Here is a 25141-nt window from a genome sequence, read left to right as displayed (position 1 = left end):
GGGAACAGAGGTCACTAAAACCTGATGATGTCAGCTTTGCCTTGATGTCTTCTCTATGAGACAGGGCCTTTCAAAGACTAAGGCTGGCTCCGTGTTCACTGGTCCTACACTGTCTCTTCATTTTCCTTGTGCATACTCGATTGACCACGCTCCTCTAGAAAACACCTGGCAAGACTAGGTCTGGAGAGGACACTGCGCTAGAAGCCTTGGTAGCTATAAGGCCACAGTGAATTCCTTGGGTTTCTTCATCTGATATTTACTAGCTTCCGAACTAATAAATAAATGCCCTGTCATTCACTATGGCTTCTCTCAACTTCTGCAGATAACACACTAGATGTGTGCCATAGGGATATAGACTATGGCTGGACAGCATCACCTGCTGGCAGCACCTGGTACTGCAGCTAACCTAACAGTTCAGGCTGAGCAGTGAACTAAAATCCGCATGAGCAGAGAGAGATAAACAACCAATAAAGGGGTAAAGACTGTATGGAGGGATGGTGATGGGAGATGCCATAGTCCAGAGGGTGCCCCAGGTTTCCGAGTCCTTACAAGTAAAAAGAAAACTGCCTCTTCGTGTGGCTTCCTGCTGATCAGTTTCCTCGGGGAATTGTCAGTTACAGAGTAAAACACCCATGTGTCCCACTAGCAGCCTCCTTTGCCTCGATGTCAGTGCCTTCTCTGGGAGACCGCTCCACCTTGTCAGAACTCACAGACAGTGTTGTGATGGGAAGGGAAAGTCTCAGGCTTCAGGAATTGGCCTCTGTGGCTCATTGGAACATAACTCTCCCAAAGCTGAAGGTGCTCCAAGTGTCATGAGTACTCTACAATGTATGGAGACCCCTATACAGTCTCAGCTGTTCATTTTTACATGCGTGACCTCATGTCGCTCTTTGGTCTCTTTCTACCCATGTGTTCTGAGACAAGATCTCTCACTGGAACCTGAGGCTCACCGAACACCAGCAAGTTCCAGGGACCCTCTTTCCTCTGTTCTGACAGCGCCGAGGTTAAGTTACAAGAGGGTGCTACCATGCCTGGCTTTACCAAACTCATGTTCTTGCGGCAAGCGCTTTAGCAACTGACCCGGTTATTAGCCTTGTTTCCCCTCCATACCAAACCAAGATGTGCAGCCTGCAGGAGAATCAAGAACAAAAACAGGCCCAAAAGACGCGTATCGCAAGGCGGCTTTTATTGCATTAGTTGCATGGGGGAATCAGTTCTTCCCGAGAGCAGCAAGTGCAGGCATTAGTGTACAGAATCCAGAGGACGGAGAGGCTGCTTGGGTGAGGCCTACTCGCCTGGAGACATGTGGAGTTCTCTAGGGGTCTGCAGCCACCTCGGGGAGCTGGGAGATTCCCTCCCAGACACTCCTACATATAGGAAGGTGAGGCTTCTGTCTCATTCCGAACTTGAAAAAAAAAAAAAAGAGGAGAGTGGATAAGAGAATCAGTATCCCCCAAGAAGCAGCCACCAACACCCACATCCTTTATCACCAAGGAAAAACATTTCCCAGAGCAAAGAAAATAAAATCCCCGGGGTTTCCCTAGCTTACCCGTGGGCTCTGGCCTCAAGGATAGGCCGTATGCCCAGAATACATAGTCTGTTCCTTGTCTGGACTCCTGAGGACTTTCCAGGCCTCCAGGTTCTTGGAAAAACTTGTTTACCAGTCCCTGGGGTCACAGAAAGGCTGCCTGCTTACCGGCTTTTCCTGCGGTATTCCTGTAGCGCCTTCTCCGCCACTGTGTCCATAAACTTAGGGTTATCCTTAGAGACTTCTTCTGGTAACACCACTGTGATGGGGTCAGAGTCAAACAGCTTCACCACCACCTCAGTGACACGGGAGGGGACCTCTGAGTCAGAAGAATGGGTGGTCACCTAGAGGAAGGCAGGAGAAGTGTCTCTACGTGATGACTAGAGAGTGCACCCCTCTTTGTCAAAGGATATATGGAACTGCTCTTTGCCCCCTTCAGCCAGAAACAGATCTACGGGTTATCTGTCACTTCTGGATGCCTAGAGAATTCCGAGCAAAACTATCTCGGTTTGTTTTTTGTTTTTGTTTGTTTGTTTGTTTTTTGTTTGTTTGTTTGAGACAGGGTTTCTCTCTGTAGCCCTGGCTGTCCTGTAACTCACTTTGTAGACCAGGCTGGCCTCGAACTCAGAAATCCGCCTGCCTCTGCCTCCCAAGTGCTGGGATTAAAGGCGTGTGCCACCACGCCTTTAATGTTACTTGAAAATGACTAGCCAAGTAGGCACTCCAGAAACTTGAAATGATTTTTGAATGTTTTCTTCTTGTTGTGTTCTCTTGTTTTGCTTTGTATGAGAGAGGCCGTCACTATATAGTCCAGCCCGGGCTCAAGCTCTCTACTCTCCTGCCTCCGTTTCTTCAGTGCTGGCTTACAGGCACGCGCCACAACACCTGACCCCAACATTTGCTTTGTACAAATGTTAGCCAGGCTATGGTCAAAGGGGGTGGGTGGTGGGGTCCACGAACTAAAGGAAACGGAGTTCTCACTGGCTATCAGTGAACCAATTCATGTGGCACTCAGAGTGGCCCTGGGCAGGAAGCAGCTTTACAGCCAGGCTGACAGGCTGACCCAGGGAAGTTGCCCAAAACTGTCTGTTCTTAGCAAGCCACAGAACCTCTCTCTTTCCTCATCTTAGAAATGAGACTTGGATATTTGAAGGGGCAAAGGCATTTCAATGCTACAACGTGCATACAGTTTTCCTAGTCCCTGCTGGTGTAAATCCTAGGTGGGACCTTTGTCCCACCACATCTCTAAGAGACACACATCACCTCTGGATCACACATGGGTCTCAGCCTTATCAAATGACTGGGATACAACTCACGGTGGAGACCCGAAGGTAGTACTTGTCTTCGCCCTGTGTGAGGTTAGCCAGCTGGGACACCCAGTTGAACTGGTCGTTCAGCTGCTCCAGCAGGGATGAGGTGTTGAGCATCTTAGACTGGAAGGTATGAAGCAGCTCCTTGTACTGCTCGGTCAGCCTCTCCGCCACCTGGAGCGAGTCGTTCAGCTCCTGGCGCAGGTTAGCCTGGGCAGGATTGTTGGTTGAACAGTCTGCCCAGAGAAGAAAGAAGCAGAAGGCAGAAGCATGAAAGGGAGGGTAAAGGGGACGGACACGCCCCTGGGAACCAGCTGCAGCAGCCACAATCTGAAGCAGAGGAACTCTTCCATGGAGGGCTACAGAGCAGCTCTTACAGTTCCCCGGACACAGAAACCAAGGTGCTGCCCCCTTCATGCTTTGGGATGCAATGGCTTAGCTGTGCTAAGCTGTGTCAGAGCAGTGTGGCTGAGTCTTCTTTGAGCGGTAGACGTGACCAGTCTTGGTGACCTGTCACAATGCTGCTGACGGTGCTCTGGGGAGCACCTATGCTGACTCCCCCGTGTTCCTAGACTTACTCTTGCTCCCTGAGCTCCTCCCAGGACTCATTTCCAAAATAGGAGGAAGCTACTGTTGCACTGGACACGCCACAAAGAAGAGGATCATTATTTACTTAGGTGGACCTTGCTCAGATCTATAGGGGAAGCAACCTGTGGAACCAGGATTGAAGCCCCATCTTCAACTCCTCAACCTGAGCTCTTCCTCCCCTGAGACCAGGGTTCTAGAATAGTCTCCAAACTTATTTTTGAACATATTTGACAGATTCAGTAAGACCATTTTCCCAGAACCGAAGCTGCAGAAGAGACAGCCAGGTCCCTAGTCTACAAAACACAGGTGTTTGGTGCCCAAGGGTCAGTCCTTGCCTGCCCTTGTCCACCCAAGATGACCAGGAGGAAATAGGAACTCTGGCATCCTCTCTTCTGCAAGAGTGCACTGCAGGCATCAGGCTACTGAGACCTACAAAGTGCTCATGCTTTCTGAAAACCAGTGTTTAACAACGCCTACCCCCTCCTCAATTATTTTTTAAACATCTATGAGAGGCTATATCCAAACTAAGCAAGACAAGAGAGATGCCTTCTGGGCCCTATGTGGCTAATACAATTGTTCATAGTTAAAATAAGATATAATGTTGCATGGAGCAAGACACAGGATTGGAGACCAGAAGCAGAGATGAGAAGAAATCTTCCAGGAATAACCGGAGCACTCTGACCACTGATTAGCCCAAACAAGAAAGTCCGGAGGGAAGGACAGAGTATTACGGTGGTTCTCAACCTGGGACCACACCACCCACCAGGGGACAGTCCAGACAATCTGAAGATGTTTCTGATTGTCACAGTGGAGGGAGGGTTGCTCTTGGTAGATGGCAGGTTGAAGCCAAAAATGTTGTTAAATGCTCAGCCATGGTCAGGTCTGCCCACAGGGCTGAGGCAAGATGTCCCAGGCGAGAGGTCTCTGTGAAGCCTATCCATACCATTGTAAGCACTGTACAGAAGAGCTAACGGGTGACAGAAACGGTGACTGTTGAGAGGATACCATTATAAGCACCGTAAATAAGAGCTAACGGGTGACTGTTGAGAGGATCACTAAGTCTGATGTAAGAGATCCAATCTATAAGGTGCCTGGCTTCTCTGTGCTCAGGCACCCCATCTTTCAACTATAAAGGAAAGCCTGCAGGTGTGGCCCATGTTTGTTTATAATGTCACACTATAACCTTTAAAAGCACTAGTATTTTTTTTTCCTAGCCTCCTAACATTGCAGGAATGAGGCTGGGAATATTTAACCAGTCTCTGAAGGTCTGTCCCAGCCAACAAAGAGGGCGATTGACTCCTTGTGATCTGAGCAGGAGCACTGTGTACTGTGAGCTGCTGTAAAGATCAGGCTGGAAGCAGGGCATTGGCTTGAGAGCCAGACCTGACAAGTCTGTGGGGAACAGTTTTGGGTTTGCTGTATTTTGTTTTGTTTTCATGGAGACAGAACCTCGCTGGCGCCTTGGATTCACCACCCTCCTACCTCAGCCTCCCAAATGTTGGGATTATAGGGATATGCCACCATACCCAGATTGCCTGGGGAACTGATGAAGGAAAACAGTTCCTTTTCTGAGGGACTAGTCCACCAAAAAGAATGCGGTCAGGATACCAAGGACCACCATCACAAGGACATAGCTCAAGGTTCCTAGGGAAAAAACCCCAGGGTGCTGTTCATGAGCACAGCCTAAGTGAGAAGCCTCGTGTCTCGTAATCTTAGATAAGTCACTTAGCCATCCAGCAAGATGGAAAGAGAGCTGTACTCAGCTCACAAGATCATTCTGCGAACAGACACCTATGACGTGTTTGCAGCAGTGCCCGGCGGCGAGCACTTGTTAAACAAAACGCATGTTGCCAAAGATTTCATAATCAGAAGTTCAAAATCAGGGTCTACAGTACTTGGCACTGTGGAACAAAGTAGCCAGGGGAATGTGCTGTGGCTTACTGGTCGATACAGTGTAATTCCACCGTGGACTGCAGGTTTGCCAGTGAGCCACAGGGGTGGTGGTGGGCACTTTAGCTCCACCTCATCTATATAAGAACAATCTGCACCTGAACTTTATTCTGAGTAAAATTGATGTGCCTCAGTGGTAGAGCATTCACCTAACATGCAGGAGGCACTGGGTCCTATCCCAGCTCCCAAATAATGAAGCTCTAGATATGAGGGGAGTAGGCTGTGCACCAGGGTGAGGAGTCTCCCAGGGATTAAGAGTTCACAGGCAGAGAGCTAGTCTTTGAAAAAGGATAGTACCAGTGAGTCACTGGAGACCCACAGTCAGATGACCACTGGTTCCCAGACTCACCCACAGACAAGATCTCCTGGCACTTCTCACACTGGCCCTTCATCTTCAGGCATCCTGTGGAGTTGCGGCGGATCTCCTTGCACACGGTGCGGTCATCTTCACCTTCTGGACACATGAGGGGAAAGAGGGGCAGGATGAGACACATGGCACATTGGAAGGATGCCCACTCGACGGCCTTCTACACCTCTGCTCAGTGCCTTGGTCAGGGCACGATGCAGCCAGCTTATTTGTTTGCTTGCAGCCATGGGACTTCCCTGTGGCTGAGGATATTCCCATGGCTCTCAGCAGGTACTGCCTGCCTTCCCACCATCTCCATCTGAGGAGATCTCTCCTGCCACATCCCCTCAGCTGTGTGCCTTCTGACATCATGGCTGTTCTTTGTTCTCCTTGACTGATGGTACTCCCTAACTGGCCTTCAAGTCCCAGAGAGCACAAGTGTGTCCTGACAACATAAACCATCTTTAGATAATGGAGCTACAGTAGATGTGTGTTGGATGCCAGGACTTCTTCTATTTCTAATGCAAACCATACCATGTAGGACATGGTGTTAAGACCCAAGGCACTAAAAAAAAAAAATCACTCCTCAGACACCGGTTTCTCGTGTCTACGTGGTATTTCATCCTTACAGGCATTACACGCTAAGGTCACAGGCATGAACATCTTCTTTAAGATGACACAGACTCATTGCCTGGAAGGGCGGGCCTCTCACACCACACCCTCAAAAGTTCCCAAGAAAGAATATCTGGGATCCTATAGGAGGCACAGCCCCAGATCACACCCTGAGTTCACTGTAACAAACACAAGAGCTCCAATCTCTACAAATGCTAATTGAACTGCCCCCCCACATCTATCTGCATTTCTTTCCCCCATCCTAGCTCCTTTACCCTACAAATGGAGGAAATACCAGCCTCTGAGGCTGCTAGGAACATAAAACCAGCACAGGTCAAGCCCTGGAAGAGCCTAGATATCTGGGAGATTCCCATTCCTTCTTGGAAAGAAAGCAATTGCTTTCTAACCTCTTAAGAAATCCACATCTGGAAACTGGAAGGCTGGGCTGTGGAGCTGGACATCCATGGCCTGTTGAGCCTGGTGGATCATCTCAAAGAAAGGCTGGAACATGGTGTGGAAGCTCGGAGGCCCATAGTGGGAGGGAGGCATGAGGCTGCGGACCAAGCGGGACTTGGGATATAAGAAATGAGGCCTCTTGTGTGGGAAGCCGATGGGGGAGAAGTAATGGGGGTCATGGAGCTCACGGGCGAAGAACCGGTCCTGGAAGAGCGTGTCTATGATGCCAGATGCCCGAGCAAAGCTGTCCTGCATGGCATCCAGGACTTGGCTCTGCTGCCGGTCACTCTCCAGCAGGGAGTCGATGCGGTCACCGTTCATCCAGAAGTAGAAGGGTGAGCTCTGGTTTAGAAACTCCTCTAGCTGGGACCCAGAGAAGTACAGTTAAGGCATTGTGTGCACTCCAGCCTATATCCCCCTGTGGCCGCACAGAAGCTGACCCAAGTTCCCACTGTTCTGCCTCCTGGATACCCTGTCAGCCGCCCGCACCGTCCCCCCAAATCCATTTCTCATGGCTCACAAGTCTCACCTTGGGCCAGAAAGAATAGCCACTCCCGCTTAGCTGCTCAGCCTTGAGGAAACAGTGAATTTTACTGAGTCCGAACCAAGTGAATCTCACAGGTAGGGATAGAATTAATGCAAATAGACTAAATATTTTTTTTAATTCCCTTTTCCTATACTAACACAGGATTCTACCATCCCATAAGGCCATTTTACCCAACCAGGTAAAGGTCTTGAAAGAGATGGTACCTGCCAAGCAGACATCACCAATCGACCATGACACTAGAACGATGTACAGTCAAGCAATGCTAATCAACTGTACCCAGCATATGGAATGAGGCCTATTTCATGGATTCTCCACATTCCCCATCCAGAACCCAGGCTGTGGACATGTCTCCTTCTCACCTGCTGGCCGACCAGCCCCGAGCCGCTCCTGCAGACGCGTGCATAGAACTTCATGCAGGTATGCTTCAGGCAGGGCTTGCACTCCTCCCAGAGGGCCATCATGGTCTCGTTACACACTTCCGGGAATGCCTTCAGCTTCATTTCAGAATCCCTGGTGTCCTCCAGAGCATCCTTCAGGGAGATGGCAAGAAGGCCAGGTGACCCACACAGAGACCCAGCCGGTCTCCCCGCTCTGAGTACAAGGTTGCTCCTGGTGCCCACGGCTTTGCTCTAGCCCTTCTGTTGGGCCGCCCCAGCCACACTCTCAGGAGCCTCTCATTCTTCAAGGCCCAGCCATTCCCTAAGCTTTCCTGTCCACTCTGATCTGCTGCTCTGACCGTCTCTTCCTTAGGCCCCACCTCTCCCTTAAACCACCTCACTGTCTCCTCTCATCTCCCCAAAGAGGGCAGTCTTATCTTTCTGTTAGCACTGTGGCCCCTGACATGCAAATCGAAGCTATCCAGTCAAATCAACCATCAAACTCATTACCATGCCCCTGACTCAGCTGTTGGCTTCGGGGATTGCTAAAATAAAAAATTTAAATTCTCCGCCTGAAGAGATATTAGTTTATAGCAAATGTGTGCGTCTACATATCAATATGGAAAATAAATAAGTGGATGGATGGATCTGTGGATAAGTTTGTGTGTGTGTGTGTGTGTGTGTGTGTGTGTACCAGAGTCAACATAGATGTTCAAATGTAGATGACAAACAAATGGTAACAGGGCAGTCCCTTGTTATCAGTTCTTAGCTACCCATGGTCAACCACAGTCTAAAAATAGTATTGTGGAGGCTGAGGAATTGAGATATCTTGAGTGGGAGAAATCACATCTGCGTAGCCTTCTGTATGGTATAACTGGTATACCATTATAATTGCTCTATTTTATTGTGGCGCTCATACCTTGCTGTCTGTAATTTATAAATTACAGAAGTACAACCTCTGGAGGGCCTGGTGCTAAATCCACAACTTCAGCTTCTACTAAGGGTTTTGAAAACTGCCCCCCCTCCCCTATATCTGAGTGGGAATGAATGAATGGATGGATGTCTAAGGATAGATTACAAGAATTTTACATTGATTTTAAAATATTTCAATAAGCACTTTCATGTTAAAAGTCATTTTGAATACAGAAGAAAAGAATGGGAAATGTCTGGATGCTGCCATCATACACACACACACACACACACACACACACACACACACACACACACCGCTGAGTCCTGCACCATGCCCCACCCACAGCAAGGGTTAGAAAAACCTATTGAAATGAATCTGGGCTTCAGGCCCTGGACCAGAGTTGCAAGGAAACCAAATTCAAGGCCTCAGCACTGAGGCTCCCACAAGCGAATGTGCTTTCCTTGGCTCCTCAGTCCAGCATTAGCCGAACCCTGCGAGGACCGCCCTTGGACACCATGGCAACCCAGAAAGGCACCTGCTCACCATGTCCCCTCCTCCCCTCCAGCAGGGAGAGCCTGGGCTCAGCCAAGGCTTGGCCCTACCTCTTTCTTCTTCTTGGCTTCCTCTAAACTGTTGAGCAAGGACTTGCGCTCCGCGTTGGTTTTTTCTATGAGGGTTTTTATGTGCTTCACTCCCTGGACAGCGTTCTGAATCTCCTTGTTAATATACCTGCTCCCTTGAGTGGACAGTTCTGTGAGAGAGAGGAAGGTATAGTGAGTTGAGGGGGGTGGGGAGGAATGGCTGGAGAAATAGCCTGGGTGCCAGGGGGACGGTGAGAAAGCCATGCTTTGATGGGGAGTGCTGGGGGCATCAAGCTGAGACACCATCACTACCACCCCAAGCCTGTGGCAGTCCTTATGGCCTCAGTCCTGCCTCTATGTCCCATCAAAGGGCTCATGGTAGACTCCAAGTCACAGCTCAGAAACACAGGAGTGAGTGGTGCAGAGAGGGATAGCCATACTATGACTGACCCCACCATGCCACCCTGGAGAGCCAACAGCCACAGAGAATATTTCAAGGAAAACAGAAAACAAAACAAAACAAAACAACCTCCTAAGCATCAAGGTATAATAAAAGTGCTCTTTTGGAAATTATCTCTGCGAAGCTCAGGTTAACCCAATCCTGGCACTTCTTTGCTACAATGCACAGTGTCAGGTGACAGGGTAGCACCAGACACCATGGAGACGGGGAGATAAATGAAGAGCTGCGTTCACCATGGAGACCATAACCATGACACTGCCCCAGGTGACGAAGGCAATGACACATCATGTCACGGTGATACCACTTACTTATCCTGTGTCAAGTGCCATTTCCCACACCTCCTCTGTTTTCTACCTGATGCGGTTGCCAGACACAAACAAAGAGAAGCGGGAGGGGGGACCGCTGAGCCAAGGGCAAGAGCTTCAATGATGTAGCAACACAAGTAAGCCCCAAGGTCAATGGTCCAAGCAGAGCTCGTGGCTGATAATGTGTTCTACCCTTGAAGTGTGCTGAGAGAACATATTTTAAGTGTCTGAACCCAATGATAAGTTGAGGTGATGGACAGCCAATAGCTTGACAACAGCAATCATTTCACCGTGTGTATCCACATCAAAGAATCAGATAACATTGTCTTTAAGGAAGACCCCCCCCCCCAGAACTGGTCAGCTATGAGCAAGAGGTTAGGAGAGAAGGAGGGAGAAAAGGCGGGTTTCCAGAAAAGCCTTGGAAGATGGGGAGGAAGGGAGAGGGCGCTCTCAGGTGACTACTCCATGTCAAATTGCATTGCCCTTTTTCCAGAGGAGGAAACTGGTGGGATATGGCTTTCCAGGGGGGTTTGGTTTGGAGACACATCGGTAAGAACCCTGGATGTCACACAAAGGGAAGACTGACAAAGTTTCAAAGGGTCTAGGGCACTGCTTTGGGAGAAGAGTAAGAGAGCCAGGTGAGGGGACCAGTAATGACAAAGGAATGGCAGGCAGCCAACAGAGGGGCTTGAGACAAAGGCCAATGTCTAGAAGCCACCTGACCACAAAAACATCAAGGCAGGAACTAGAGAGGGCAGAGGGCATGGACAGACCCAGGATTCAAACAGCCCTCAGCACTTGGGGACTGAGCTTTGAGGGATGGCCCTGCCCCAGGCCCTACAGCATCCACCAGAGGGACAGTGGCTCAGTCTACCTACCTTGGAGCTCATTGTCAGAGACCTCCTGCTCTCCCAGGACCATGCCATTGTCCCAGGTCAGCAGCAGTGCCACGCACAGCAGGAGAATCTTCATGGCGTGGCCTTCTTGGAACCTGGAGTCCTGGAAACAACAGCAGAAATGTCATGGCAACCCCTGGGCAGCTTCCAGGTTTTCTGCACCCAGCTACAGCTCCTTGAGAGGGGAGGTGGGGTGGGATTGGAACACGTGGCCCTCATCTGTCTCCTCATCTGGCATCACTGCAATCTACTTCTCAAGAACGGGGGAATAAAACCAAGATTAAACTGACCCCTTCTATAGACACTGGAGGCAGCGAGGCCCTGGGAAGAACCGTGGTTCCGTGGTCTGGCTGCACAGAGGAGCCAGGCTATCTGGAGTTGGAGGGGCCAAGCTTCAAGCTGTGTTTCTTTCTTCTCATAAGAGCCTGAGACAGGGCAGATGAGTTTCCTGTGTCTCCAGAGCATATTTAACATGCCAAATACTAAAGATACCTCTCCCGAACCATGCAAACATCCCTCGCCTATCCCCTTCCATGGTACTGTGCCACCGCTCCCACTCACTGCACAGCCCTGGGCTCCCCTTAGGGGGCCCTTGGCCTCCCAAGGCTATCCAAGTGAGCCTGTGGTAATATGCACACCCTTCCATCAGCACGGGAAATTCAATCCATCTCACCATCTCTGGGCGACGCTTGTGCCACCAGGCTGAGTATGGATTGGGGAGGGGGTGGGGTAAGAGCAAAATGGGAAGGGAAGGAATTTAGGACTGCAGAGAAGGCAGAATTAGAAAGGGGAAGGACAAAGCCTGAGATTAGCAATTAGCCCCCCACCCCCACCCCCACCCCAGAAAGCCCCTTCAGGAGGACAAGCCCATTGGCTCCAGCAAATCCCTTTCACATGCCTGTTGCCTCTAAGCCTGAACTAGCATGCTCTGCCAAGGGGCCACTGCCACCACTGGGCCGGCTGCCCTGAGCCAGGGGACACAGGCTGAAGCCCCAGTATTACACAATGGATCCTTTCCCAGAAGCTGGATTGGTTGCATAAACACACACACACACACACATACACACACACACACACACACCCCTTGCATCTCCAACCCTGCCCAGAATAGCTTATCTGGGCTCACCAACTTCCTATACCCACAGGAACAGGGAAAAGGGAGCGATCTCTCTTCCTGGAATGGCTCACTCTTAAAACCTGCTCTCAGCTAGGCAGGCCCATCAACACACTGGGCAGATCATTAATAGGCAAGGCCTCTGCTGAGGGCTTAATTATGCACGCAGAGCGGAGGAGTGGTGTGGGAGAAGAGACTTTCCCAGGGATAGATAGGTGGCTCAGCCAGCCTGGTTCATGATCCACTGGGAAGGCCCTGATCTCATAGACCTCCCAGGTGCTCACTGAGGCCTGAAATGCCCCAGGCAGGGACAGACCCCTTGACACATCAGAGACAAAGCCACAGAAATATCTGTAGGTGGGAGTATCCTCAAGCATGACCATTTTGGGAAAAGCCATTTAACAGCCTTGGAAATGGCTTCTGATCCGAGGACAGTATTGTGCCCGGAAGAGGCAGCAGGGCAGTCAAGGAAGACCATTGAATGGGAGGCGAAGCAGTATCAAGATGAGCTGCAGGGAGCAGGGAGCTTGGGGCTTGCCAAAGGAGACCTGGGGTCTGGAGAGCCACCAAGTTCCCAAATAAGAAAGGGAGGGTTGCTTGCTCTTCAGCCTGGGCACTTCTAGAGAATGCCAACGCCCAGACACCTGCCAGGCTCCCCAAGACACACTGCAAGCCTGTAGCCAACCCCACCCCCAACCCCCAGGAAGAATGCGGCCCTCTGAAACCTCATTTTAATATTCTTTCCTTGACAATAAAAGTCCTAAATCTCCCAGCCTTGGTTTCTTTATCTGTAAAATGGACCTGATACAGACCTCAAAGAAGCGATCGGTAAAGCTAAGAACAGACTTCCTCTAGGTCTGCTGGTAATAGGGACTCCGGGTCAGAATCTGCTAGTCTCCCAAGCTTCCCGGCACTGTGGTGTTGTTGGTCCGCTGCCTTCCCTCTACACTGACTTACTTCCTGTCATCCTTTGGAGGCTGGCCTACTGCCTGGCTGCCAACTACCCTGGGTGCATCAGCCCCATCAGGGCCAAGGACCTCCTTATCTAGTAGGAAAACACAGCCTCTCCCATTGTGGCGTAAATTTTTTTCTCCATTTTTTTCCCAATGCATTTTTATAAACCATCCCTTCATAGGTCCTGTTTTTAAATAGTTTTAAAAAGTCACACATTTGCTGCTGCCTAATATTCCATTGATTGACTACCATTTGCAGGTTGTTTTACTATTCTCACAGGGTCGGGCACTAAATTGCATGCCTGTTAGAGAACTTGTATGGACTCTTGAATTCCTAACTTCTTCCTTTAAAAACAGCATCGGCACCATTTTTAAAACTGGGCCCAAAAATTCTGAAAAGCCAAAGGGCTTTCAGTTTCTTATTCATATAACGTTTGGAGGCTGAGCCTCTAATGGTCTCCAGGCCTCAGATTACCATCTATAAAGTGATCCGGTGGGATCAGACGTCTCGGCCTGGTGGAGCATTTCTCTAAAGAACTGGATGGATGCATTCAGCTCAGCAAAGCAGGTCTGGATGTCTGCAGCACGTCTTTAAATACGCAACATCTTATTTATTATGCGCTGTCCCAGGAACTGGAAGGGAAGTCCAAATGCAATGACTCATGCCCAAAAGACAACAGCCACTACAGAGATCCGCACCTAGTCGCCGCGCTGAGCCACTCGCACCCCTGCGCTTCCCGCATCTCACGGCAGGTTTCAAGCCTCAGTTTCCCCATTTTTGCAAAAGGAAGATCTTTGCATGTGGCCTATTGAACAGCTGTGAAATTGTGATCTGGATTAAAAAACACGGAGACTCCGGAGTCTGAGCCAGCGTGCACCCCCTACCCAACCCCGTGCTCGGCTGTCTGGTGATGGGGCTCTAGTCACCTCCCACTTCCCCACGGCTGCGCCAGCTTTCCACCTAGCTGCTACCCTTGCCCTCCCATCCCTGCTGGTGTGGCTTCAGCGGCGCTGGGGTAGGAAAGGTGCAGCTGTCTCACCGGTCTGCGGCTTGGCTCCAGTGCACTCCTCCTGGTGACGCGGGTGGTGAGCACCGGGGAAGCGCCCTATTTATAGCGCTCTGCTCAAGCACACCCCCTTTGGGGCTGGCTGCAAACCTGCGTGACTCACGCCCAGAGAATGCCGGAGAATGCACCAGGAGCTTTCTGGAAGCCTAGAGGTGGGGGTAAGAGGCGCAGCACTCAGCGGGGGGCACCAGGGGGCGCATGGGCACCACAGATGACCGCATTGGTTGCTGTAGGGCCCCTAAATTGGTGGCTCTATTCCCTGAGAGCTACCAAAAACCTCACAACCAGGCCCCAACAGAATAGTTTTACAGGACTAGGAATCCACACACTACGCTGGCCTGCTTCCAGCCCAGAACTGGCACAGGATTCCACCGCCCGATGCCCACTTTATTGCACGTTCATCTTCCATATCCTTCCACATCGTTCACTCCTTTTCTTTGCTCCCATTTTAATGGGAGAGTAACAGAAACATAGAAGACGGCGTAGGCATTGTGCTAGGGAAGAGTATACACGAAGTACTTGGCTCCCTAAACGCTGCACTGGGCTGCTTGCTGGTCCCTTGGCAGATGGAGGAAACAGAAGCGGGTTAAGAATGAGACAATGATACATCAGTAATCACGAAGGCCTCTGCTGTCCCTGAATTCGTAAAGCCTAAGCGTGGCTCCCACGCACTTGGGACCCAGTCAAGCAAGGTGGGCTTCACTGCCTCTGGACCTAGGACCCTCACACCTGTTTTCAAGTACACTGCCCCATTTTCTTAGGTGATAGAGCCAATGGTAAGGTGTCTATGTTTCTGTAAATAACTGCTCACCGCATGCTCCTGTGGGCAACGCTAATGAAATTTATGAGAGGAATTGAGAGAGAAGAGATAATGGGAGGAAGAAGAGGACAAAGAGGACACGAAAGAGAAATGAAGGAGGGGAATATATGTGTGTGTGTGTGTGTATGACTATGCCATTCTTAAACTCATTATGTATAATTAATATATACTAATACAATTTTTTAAACAAAAACTACTTTGTCTCAGACTTGGAACTCACACTGGTTTCTGAACAAGGAGCCTATGGTGGAAGCTCTCCATGGAGCCCTGCTGCTGAGTAGCTGGGTCTGTGACCAGAGGTGCTGAGAGGCACCCTAGCTGCTTTTTGCTGAGTACAGGGACACCTGTTACGGGCATCTCTGGGAAGAAGGGACAACCTAGAAGCCCCCACCATGCTACTTCTCGGGGGAGAAGCTGAGCTTCCCACTCTGAACCCTGGAACATCCGTGTATCAAATCCCAGCACTCGGGAGGCAGAGGCAGGCAGATTTCTGAGTTCGAGGCCAGCCTGGTCTACAAAGTTGAGTTCCAGGACAGCCAGGGCTACACAGAGAAACCCTGTTTCGAAAAACCAAGAGAGAGAGAGAGAGAGAGAGAGAGAGAGAGAGAGAGAGAGCCTGTCATCCCCCTCAAGCTGTCAAGGAACCAATGTAGGTAACGCAGTTTGGGTGGCGGGCCTTGAAAACTATGTAAAAGAAACAGACTTGAAGGAGAAATGTGTGGTCGAGGTCTGTTTCCCATTCACATCTTTAAAGGAGCAGCCATAGGGCCAGATTTCCATTTGCTCAAAGCCCAGAGGCTATGGTGATTTGGTACTTTCCCAAAAGGCAGCCTACAGGAAATGTCTAGGAATGGTCAGAAATGGGCTAAGGCTGGCTACAGTCCCAGCTGTGCCCTGAGGCACCCAGTGCCTTTAGACAAAGCACTCCGCCCTTGGGCCTTAGTTTCTTCCGTCTGGGAAAGATGAATCTGAAATGAGTCCTCACTAAGGCTTTCTTTAGCCTAACCTGATTCAATGCCAAGTCTGGGACGATAACTAACCAGAAAAACAGAGCCAACAGAAACTTGGAGGAATGTCCCCCCTCCCCCCACCCCCCGAATCTTCTTTTTTGTTTTCTGTATAAAGAAAAATAAAAAGAAAGAATTATCAGTAATAGCTACATTTTCTATGGACACCGATGTCCTTGAAACGTTTTTCTGATCAGCAGTTCCCTCCCTGTTGCCTGTCGTGGGCACAGGGTACAATAGTGAAGTCTCTCAAAGTTCTCCTTTGGAGATTAGGCAGGAAGATGTGCCTTAGTCAGCAGAACTAGGGGATCCGGGGAGAGGGAGATAAGGAGTCCCCTGCCACAGTTACAAGTGTTCACTTTTCTCCTGTTCCCAAGCACACGAGGTTTGGGAATTCAGCCTTGAGCAAACGGACACAAATCTTGAATGCACCTCTTGATTCACGTGTGTGTCCGTGTGCATGTGTGTGCACATGCATACATGTGCACGTGTGAGACCACAAGACAACGTCAGGTGTCCCTCCAAAGGTGCCTTCCAACTGTTCGTACCTTAGGCAGCCTCTCTTACTGGCATGGAACTCACCAGCTGTACAACAATCCGTAAGATCCTGTGTCTGCCTTCCCAGCTCTGGGGTTATAACTATAGGCCACGTTTTAGATGGGTACCAGGGATCCAATCAGATTCTGTGCTTCTACCTTACCCACCACCTCATCTCCCACCCTGGGTTTTCAGTATTCTAGGAAAACTGCAGAAGACCTGGTTGACCCTCTTCCTACTTGTATATCAGCAACTCCCCAACTCCCAGGAGTTCTCCTGCTTCTATTTGGATGTTCCCAACCTGAGAACTGGGTATTTCCCTTGCAAGCAATTAATTCTTTAGGAAAGCCATCTTTGCTGGAGCTCCCTGGTTCCTGTAAAGGGCTAGCCCTGAGCCCAATTCTGTCCTCAGAAACACACACACACACACACACACACACACACACAATCCCACTTATATCTCCCAAATCTGCTTCCCTTGAAGGCCTGGAACCAGAAGCTCATTGCTTGTCTTCATCTGCAGACTCTTCCAGGCTTTGGCCTTCTGACCTTGATGCTCTTGAAACCCCCCAAACCCAGCTCTGCATTTGTCAATGCCAGGAGTGACCTGACCATGTAGAGCAGACTAGGAGCTCCCACTTCCTTATCCTGAATACTCCACATTGGCCTTGAGCGGGGCGCTGAGTCACGGGACATGTGCAGCTGTGACAGCTTCAGCCTGGTTTGTTTGCTCTGTGGTCGTGGGGAAGAGTGTTGGGGTAAGTGCAGAGCTTTGTGGGGATCTAATTTTTCCCCCTTTAAGCTCTGCTCAGCATCTCTGGCTGCCCAAATGTCTTTGCATCTGAGTGTCTACTTGGTGCCCTTTCATGTACACCTCCACAGCCCTGCCACTAGCCAGCTCAGTGAGCTCAGCACGCAGCCAGGCAACTTCAGTTACCAACACAGCAACATAGACATGAACACAAGCAGAATCCCGAGACCCTCACTAAGAACCAGTCTTTAGGCAGTGATTATTTAAGAGTGCATGGAATCAATCACATGAAGAAATCACAGATAATAAAATCAGAAATAATTGACTCTGCCAAAGGTTGAGAAAGATCCCTTAGGGTCTTTGCTTGGGCATCTGTGAGATCTAGAAGCAATTCATCGGTTGGTCCTTCTCATCTGGGACTTCCCAGGAGAAAGGTTAGTGGCTACTCAAGCCTGAATGGCTTATCACATGCCTGGGAAAAGATGATGGTCCTTAAACCATCTTTAGCTTTCCTCATGCTGCGGACAGGCTACGCTTTCTGGATTTCACTTTGAAACTTCTCAATCACAGCCTTTATCTCCAAACGTTAAGCTAATGGGCCTTGAAAAAAATTGACCCACAGATCCGCTTCAAATCAAGACTGCTTCTAGAATCACTTAGAACCCAATTATTACTTCATATATGTGCTTTGCTGTGGAACCAGTCAATGGCTAACCAAAAGATTACTTGGTAGCTCTAAATATTACCAATGAGGACCAGGGACATAGCTTAGCTGGCAGGCTTGCCTAACGTGCATGAGGATCTTGGTACAATTCCCAGAACCACATACTCCAGGTGTGATGGCACATGCCTAGAACCCAGCTCTCAGGAGGCACAGGCAAGAGAAGCAAGATTTCAAGATCATCTTTAGCTGTATAACAAGTTTGAGGCTAGCCTGAAATATATAAGGCCCTGTCTAAACATTTTAAATAAATTATATTAAGACTACCAATAGCTGAGTCCTCCCCATCAGAGAGATTCGGTTTAATCTGTCACAGCATCTAAATGCATATATAGTTAATATATACACTGTCTTACTTAGGGTTTTATTGCTGTGAAGAGACACCATGACCAAGGTAACTCTTATAAAGAACAACATTTAATTGGGGTTGGCTTACAGTTTCAGAGGTTCAGTCCATCATTATCAAGGCAGGAAGCATGGCAGTGTCTAGGCAGGCATGGTACTGGTGAAGGAGCTAAGAGTTCTACATCTTGATCCAAGGTAGCCAGGAGAAAAGGCTATCTCTCTTCTAGGCAGCTAGGAAGAAGGTCTCAAAGCCCACCCACAAAGTGACACATTTCTTCCAACAAGGTCACACCTACTCCAATAAGACCACACCTCCTACTAGTGCCACTCCCTGGTCCAATCTTATTCAAACCACCACATATATACAACATGTCTTATATTAATACATATGTAACTTATTAATATATAATATACACATTATACACATGCATACATAAGTACACACACACACACACACAGAGCCAAGTAAAAGCAGCCACAGTTTGGAAACCCAATTTGCAAAGTGCTGGCCTATGCTCTACTGTGTTTGATCTTCTCTGTATCACAGTGTGTGGTGTTACTCTCTCTACAGAGAGCATGGGGGAAGGGGACTCAGAAGACCTCTGGCAGGTGTTTGCTCTCTCTGGCTGAAGCCCCTGCAGTTTCCTCCATACAGCGGCCTCCTGTGTCTTATTCCTGAGACAATATCCGATATAGAGTCCTTTCTTCTACAAGCCAACTCCTCAAACAGCTGAAAACCCAAATTGTATCTGATCTTACCCATGTTTCCTTCAACCTACTTCTCACATAGGATGCCAAATACCTCACTCTCTTCATCCCTACCCCAAACATGCTCCATTTGGTCTTTCTGTGTGGCTTTTAGACTAAATACAGGACACCTGTTTGGGTGACCAGGTGCAATAATAGCAAACACTTTGGATTTGTGATTTCATGAACCCTGTCTCTGCTCACTTTTGTATGGTGTTATACAATACTGTGTTCCTCACACCAATGTAAGCTGACCTGTGGGGCAGGCTTGGAGATACAAACATGCAGACGTTGCTGGCTCCAAATTCCCTTGGAGATTTAAGGGAAAAGATGAATATACAGTCAGTAACCAATCACCCTATCTGTCTTACTGTCAGCTTCTCCTGCATTTCATGCTTCTAGAATAGTATGTGTGTGGGCAAACAAACATGTAAGTAAAAGATAGATTGCTGTCCCTTTTTAAAGACAGGTGCTTTTCCTGTACACCCTACAGCCCTGCCATTAGCTGGCTCTGTGAGCTCAGCACTGAGTCTCTAAAAGTTCTCCTTTGGAGATTAGGCAGGAAGATGTGCCTTAGTCAGCAGAACTAGGGGATATGGGGAGACGGAGATAAGGAGTCCCCTGCCACAGTTACAAGTGTCCACTTTTCTCCTGTTCCCAAGCACATGAGGTTTGGGAATTCAGCCTTGAGCAAAGGGACACAAATCTTGAATGCACCTCTTGATTTCATGTGTGTGTCCGTGGGCATGTGTGTGCACATGCATACATGTGCACGTGTGAGACCACAGGACAACCTCAGGTGTCCCTCCAAAAGTACCATCCAACTGTTCGTACCTTTAAAAAGAAATGCCAAGGAGCCAAGATGGCAGCTGCCAATATTGACGATCCACTCTATCCCATTGTGGTGTTCATAGATGAACTCCGAAATGACGACGCTCAGCTTTGTCTCAATCGTATCAAGAAGCTCTGCACCTTTGCCTTGGCCCTTGTCGTTGAATGCATCAGAAGTAAGCTCCTGCCTTTCCTTACAGATATCATCTATGATGAAGACACAGTCCTCTTGGCCTTGGCTGAGTAGCTGGGAGCCTTCACCACTTTGGGGTGCCACCCCTTGAGTCACTGGCCACAGTGGAATAGGCAGTAGTGAAAGACAAGGTGGTAGACTCCTTGTGGGCCATCTCACATGAGCACTCACCTTCAGATCTAGAGGCAACACACACACTTTGTGCCTCTGGTGAAGCAGATGGCTGGTGAGTGGAGACTGGTTCACCTCCTGCACCTCAGCCCATGGTGTCTTCTTGGTTTGCTACCCCTGTGTATCCAGTGCCATGAAGGTCTTCCACAGTCCTTCCGGAACCTGTGCTCAGATGGCACCCCATGGTGTGGCTGGCTGCTTCCTCCAAGCTGAGGGAGTCTGCTAAGGTGCTGGAGCTGGACAGGGTCAAGAGTGAGAGCATCCCGTGTTCTCTAACCTCCCTCTGATGAGCAGGATTTGGTGAGGCTGCTGGCAGTGGAGGCATGTGTGAACATCGCTCAGCTTGTGCCCAGGAGGACCTGAAGGCCTTAGTGATGCCCACCTTGAGACAGGTGCCAAGGAACAAGTGTCTGATATATGGTAGCTGACAAGTTCACAGAGCTCCAGAAAGCAGTGGTGCCTGAGATCACCGTGACAGATCTGGTGCCTGCCTTTCAGAACCTGATGAAGAACTATGAGGCCAAGGTGAGGGCTACAGCCTACTGTAAGGTCAAAGAGTTCTGTGAAAATATTCTAGCCAACTGCTAGGATGATGTAATCATGACCCAGATCTTGCCCTGCATCAAGGAGCTTGTGTCAGATGCCACCCAACATGTCAAGTCAGCACTGGCTTTTGTCATCATGTTCCTCTTCCATTCTGGGTAAAGACACCACCGAACACCTCTTGCCCCTTTTCTTGGCTCAGCTGAAGGACGAGTGTCCTGAGGTGTGCATTAACATCATCTCCAACCTGAATTGCGTGAATGAGATGATTGGCATCCCACAGCTCTCTCAGTCCCTGCTTCCTGCCATTGTGGAACTAGCTGAGGATGCCAAGTGGCGAGTATGGCTAGTCTTCATTGAGTTCGTGCCTCTGGCTGGACAGCTCGGGGTGGGATTTATTGACGAGAAACTCAGCTCTTTGTGTATGGCCTGGCTAGTGGATGATGTCTATGCTATCTGTGAGGCTGCCACCAGCAACCTCAAGAAGCTAGTGGAGATGTTTGGGAGGGGGTGGGCCCATGCCACTATTGACCCCAAGGTCTTAGCCATGTTTTGAGACCCTAGCTATCTGCATCACACAACTATACTCTTCTGCATCAATGTGCTCTCTGAGGTCCGTGGGCAGGGTATCACCACCAAACACATGTTGCCTACAGTTCTTTGTATGGCTGGGGACCCAGTCGCCAATGTCTGCTTTGTTGCTTCAGAAGATAGGACCCACTCTTGACAACAGCACCCTGCAGAGTGAAGTCAAGCCCATCCTGGAGAAGCTGACCCAGGACCAGGATGTGGCTGTCACGTACTTCTCCCACGAGGCTCTGACTCTTCTCTCTCTTGCCTGATGCTGGAAGAAGAAGTATTGGGAGCCTCTGGTGCCCACCCCCCAACCCTCACATAGCTGCCCCCCTTAGGGAGGTGGAGGGGGCCAATGACTGTCACTCCCTGTGCATGGTCTGACCTTCCTACAGCAGGGTTCAGTTCCTCCTCTCTGTAGTCTGGGAAGACTTCTCCGTCTACCTCCCAAGGGCTGGGGCAGTACAAGTTGGGCAGAACAGTAGCTTGAAAGGAAGGGATGGTTGTTCCCGCTCATGCTGGGAGAAATGGAGCATCCTAGCTCACTGGCTCCTGCTGCTGTAATGGGGACCCCTTCCCTGTCTACTAACCAGCCCCCTTTCCTAACCCGAACCGTGTTTGTGTGTGGGGTGTGTGTGTCTATGTGTCTGTCTGTCTCTGTATATGTGTCAATTGTGCCATTTTTATTTTATTCCTTTCCCTACACTTTACACGGAGAAATAAAGGTGTAGAAATAAAAGACATAAAAATTAATATTAAAGGCACTGAAGAGATAGCTCGGCAGTTAACAGCAAGCATTTAGTTCAGTTTCTAGCACTCAGGATGACTTACAGCCTGTAACTCCAGTTCCAGGTGATCCAGTGTGTGGCACTGCACACATGTGGTGCATGTGTATAAATGCAGGCAAACACTCATACACATAAGATAAAAATAAATATATATATTTACTAAATCATATGCAACTTGTTCTCTTCCACCTAAGGTCCTGTCATAGACATCTCTCTGAGTCAATACTTAGGAAGATCTAGCCCATACTTCTGGGAGGCTGCATAGCATCCAAGGTAAACCTCGATATATTTTTTCAATCATTCTCTTAATCCAACTTTGTCTAAGCCAATGGCTCTCAACCTTCCCAATGTTTTGACCATTTAACACAGCTCCTCATGTTGTGGTGACCACCCCTAACCATAAAATTATTTTCATTGCTAATTCTTAGCTATAATGTTTGCTACCTTTATGAATCATAATATAAATATATGATATGCAGAATATCTGATATGGGGCCCCCAAAGGGGTCAGGACCCACAGGTTGAGAACCACTGGTCTAAGTCATGTCAAAGATAATGTTCTGTGTGTCTCTTAATTGCTTGGTGCCCTTGTTGCTTCCAGTAAGGTGAAGATACTGGCAGATAAAACAGATAGCTCATTCTTTTGTTTTGTTTTTAATCTCCATGTGTGATGTGAGATGCACTCACATATGTGTGTAGGAGTTGTTGTTTGTAGACCATGGCACATGAGTGGAGGGCATGACAACCTTGCCTGTCGGTCCTCACCAACTACCTTTTTCAAGGCTAGATCTCTTGTTCCCTGCTGTAGACACCAGGCTATCTACTCCTGTCTCTTCAGATGGGCATGACCACATCTAGATGGAGGTTCTTGGAATCCAAACTCTGGCCCTTGTTTGTTCTTCTGGGCAGCAACTACTTTATCCATTGCACAGGGCTCACTCTTTTTTTTGTTGTTTTGTTTTGTTTTTTGGGCTTTTTTATTTAGTTTTTTTATTAGATATTTTCTTTATGTACATTTCAAATGCTATCCTGAAAGTTCCCTATACCCTCCCTCCACCCTGCTCCCCCACCCACCCACTCCAGCTTCTTGGCCCTGGCATTCCCCTAGGGCTCACTGTTAAGGCACTGTCTGTTTACCTTCCCCCAAGGATTTCTGTGACTTTAGCGTCTGTAAGACTGTCCCTTCCCACAGGACCATTTGGTGAGCTGAAAACTACCATCTTCTACCAAGAGCAGTGGTGCCTGCTAGCATCATGAGTTTGAGTCCAACTTGGGCTACACAGCAAGGTCAGGCCAGCCTGGGCCTTTGAATGAGGCCTTGCCTCATGAAAAAAACAGAGAGAGAGAGAGAGAGAGAGACAGAGAGACAGAGACAGAGACATACAGAGACAGAGAAACAGAAAGAGACACAGAGACACAGAAACTGAGAAACACACACACAGATAGACAGAGACAGAAACAGGCAATCAAAGAGGCAGGCATTTTCTGTCTCTTGGCTGTCCGTTTATTTGAACAAGTTATTTGTGGTTTTCTATCAATCTTAAGAGTTTTTGAATTGACAAAGAAAGTAATGTTTTGTGTGTTCTAAATTTTCTTTCTTTTGAAAATTATTTTTTAATCTTTATTTACTTGTCTTGCATGTTTGAGCGTGTGCCGCGTACCTTCAGAGGTGGAGAAGGGTGTCAGGGGCCCTGGAGCTGGATTCCTGGGTGGTTGTTAGCTGCTGGGCGTGAGTTCTACGATCCAGACCTGATCAGGAAGAGCAGCAACTGCTTTTAACCCCTGAGCCATAGCTTCAGCCCCCTTTCCAGTGAGCTGCCATTTATTTATTTGCCCCCCCCCATTGGTTGTGGAGGCTTTCTCAAATTTTTATGCAAATAAACGTGTTTGTCTTTTTCTTTAGTCTCTGTGTGTCCTGTCTTGTTTGAGAATTTCTTCCTTCCACTCAAAGCTATCCTCCTCATTTTCATTCAGCTTCCACTGGGTTATGCTTGTATGTCTATATATCTAACCAAAAGGAAATCTTTGCATCTGACTCTGTGTATGAGTGTCTGTGGTGGGAGTGGGGGTGGGGATGAGAGCGTGGTCTAGCTTTATTTATTCTAGACTGATAACCTAATATGTGACATTATTGTCAGAGAAACTGTCGTCGCTTTTCCATTTGCTATGGTAAAATACCCTGACAAAAGCTACCTCAAGGAGGGAGGGCTTGCTTTGCTTGAGACTTGAGGGCATAGTCTATTGTGTGGAGAAGGCACAGCGACTGCAGTTTTAGATCCCTGGTCACAAAGCAGAGAGCTAAAGGCCAATGCTCCATCTCCCTCACCGTTTTATTTAATGTAATATTCTTATTGCTTTTGGGGAATCTTACACCGTGCACCCCAATGGTACTCACCCCCCCCAGACCTCCCATATCTACCCTGAACACACAGAGAAGAGGAGGAGGAGGAAGAGGAGGAGGAGGAGGAGGAGGAGGAGGGGGTGAGAAATGAAGTCAATTGTGAGTTGTTCAGACATTCACTAAAGCATTGTCAGACTCCCAGTGGCCTTTCCAGCCTTTCCAGAGAAGCTGAACTCTTCTCCACCTGCAACCCCCTGACCCCCCTGGCATCCCAGTTGTTTGTCTGTTTGTTGTTAGTTTTTTTTAATTCTTGATGGTTTCCTCTCTAGGCTATTACTTTGGGGAGGTAGGGGTTGTCACAGAAGCCTTTTTGGTTCCTTTTCTTCAACTGTGTCTGCAGTCATGATAGCCTCCTTGTGTTTCACAGTCAGTGGGAGCCCGGATGCTAGGTTTCCACGTGGCTTCTGCCGTCTGTTCGTGGCTGGACCATGAACATCACCTTGTCTCCAGCTTCAGAATGAACCTGACCTAACCTGACCTGATCTGACCTCTGCCTGGTCTCTGGGTGTGTGTATGTGTGTGTGTGTGTGTGGGTGGACTTGTGTGGAATACATTGTTTTAATTACATAGATTTTTTTCCTTTAAAATATTTTTCAATTCTTGCATGTGGAATTGTTGTATGAATTTAAAAATGACATTGCCCAGTTGAAAAAGAGGTCATTGTAATTGCATTTAGTCTACACTTTATCTTGGAGATAATTACATTTTTA

General features: G+C 48.7%; 1 protein-coding gene and 1 pseudogene across 3 annotated transcripts; one reads left to right on the top strand and one right to left on the bottom strand.

The window, feature by feature from the left end:
- Positions 1–1169: 1169 nt before the first annotated feature.
- Positions 1170–14116, bottom strand: Clu (clusterin). Of its 3 annotated transcripts, XM_029469115.2 has the most exons (10): positions 13977–14021; positions 11160–11294; positions 10852–10972; positions 9230–9378; positions 7697–7867; positions 6742–7153; positions 5726–5830; positions 2845–3074; positions 1697–1872; positions 1170–1405 (listed from the first exon to the last, which is right to left on the bottom strand). In XM_029469115.2, the coding sequence occupies exons 3-10, from the start codon at positions 10943–10945 to the stop codon at positions 1396–1398; spliced, it is 1347 nt and encodes a 448-aa protein (XP_029324975.1). In that variant the 5' UTR covers positions 10946–10972; positions 11160–11294; positions 13977–14021; the 3' UTR covers positions 1170–1395. The 3 variants fall into 3 exon arrangements, with proteins under 3 accessions (XP_029324975.1, XP_021037384.1, XP_021037385.1); XM_021181725.2 differs by lacking the exon at positions 11160–11294 and having other exon boundaries at positions 13977–14116; XM_021181726.3 differs by lacking the exons at positions 11160–11294; positions 13977–14021 and adding an exon at positions 12796–12927.
- Positions 14117–19793: 5677 nt separating this feature from the next.
- On the top strand, positions 19794–21511 carry LOC110309800 (serine/threonine-protein phosphatase 2A 65 kDa regulatory subunit A beta isoform pseudogene; annotated as a pseudogene).
- The last annotated feature ends 3630 nt before the right edge of the window (positions 21512–25141 follow it).

This window comes from Mus caroli, unplaced genomic scaffold (genome assembly GCF_978045245.1).
Source record: "Mus caroli unplaced genomic scaffold, Mus_caroli_1 scaffold_12, whole genome shotgun sequence".
Classification (NCBI taxonomy): Eukaryota; Metazoa; Chordata; class Mammalia; order Rodentia; family Muridae; genus Mus; species Mus caroli.
Note: the sequence above shows the minus strand (reverse complement) of the source record. Positions and strands in the feature narration are given on the sequence as shown.

Bases quoted from the DNA above. Each gene is read 5' to 3' on its own strand.
- Clu (XM_021181725.2), bottom strand. From the start codon at position 10,945: ATGAAGATTCTCCTGCTGTGCGTGGCACTGCTGCTGACCTGGGACAAT. The intron at 5,831-6,741 runs GTTAGAAAGCAA...TCATGTGTCCAG, and splicing joins AGATGTGGATTTCTTAAGAG to AAGGTGAAGATGACCGCACC. The intron at 1,873-2,844 runs GTGAGTTGTATC...GCCTTCCTCTAG, and splicing joins ACTACCTTCGGGTCTCCACC to GTGACCACCCATTCTTCTGA.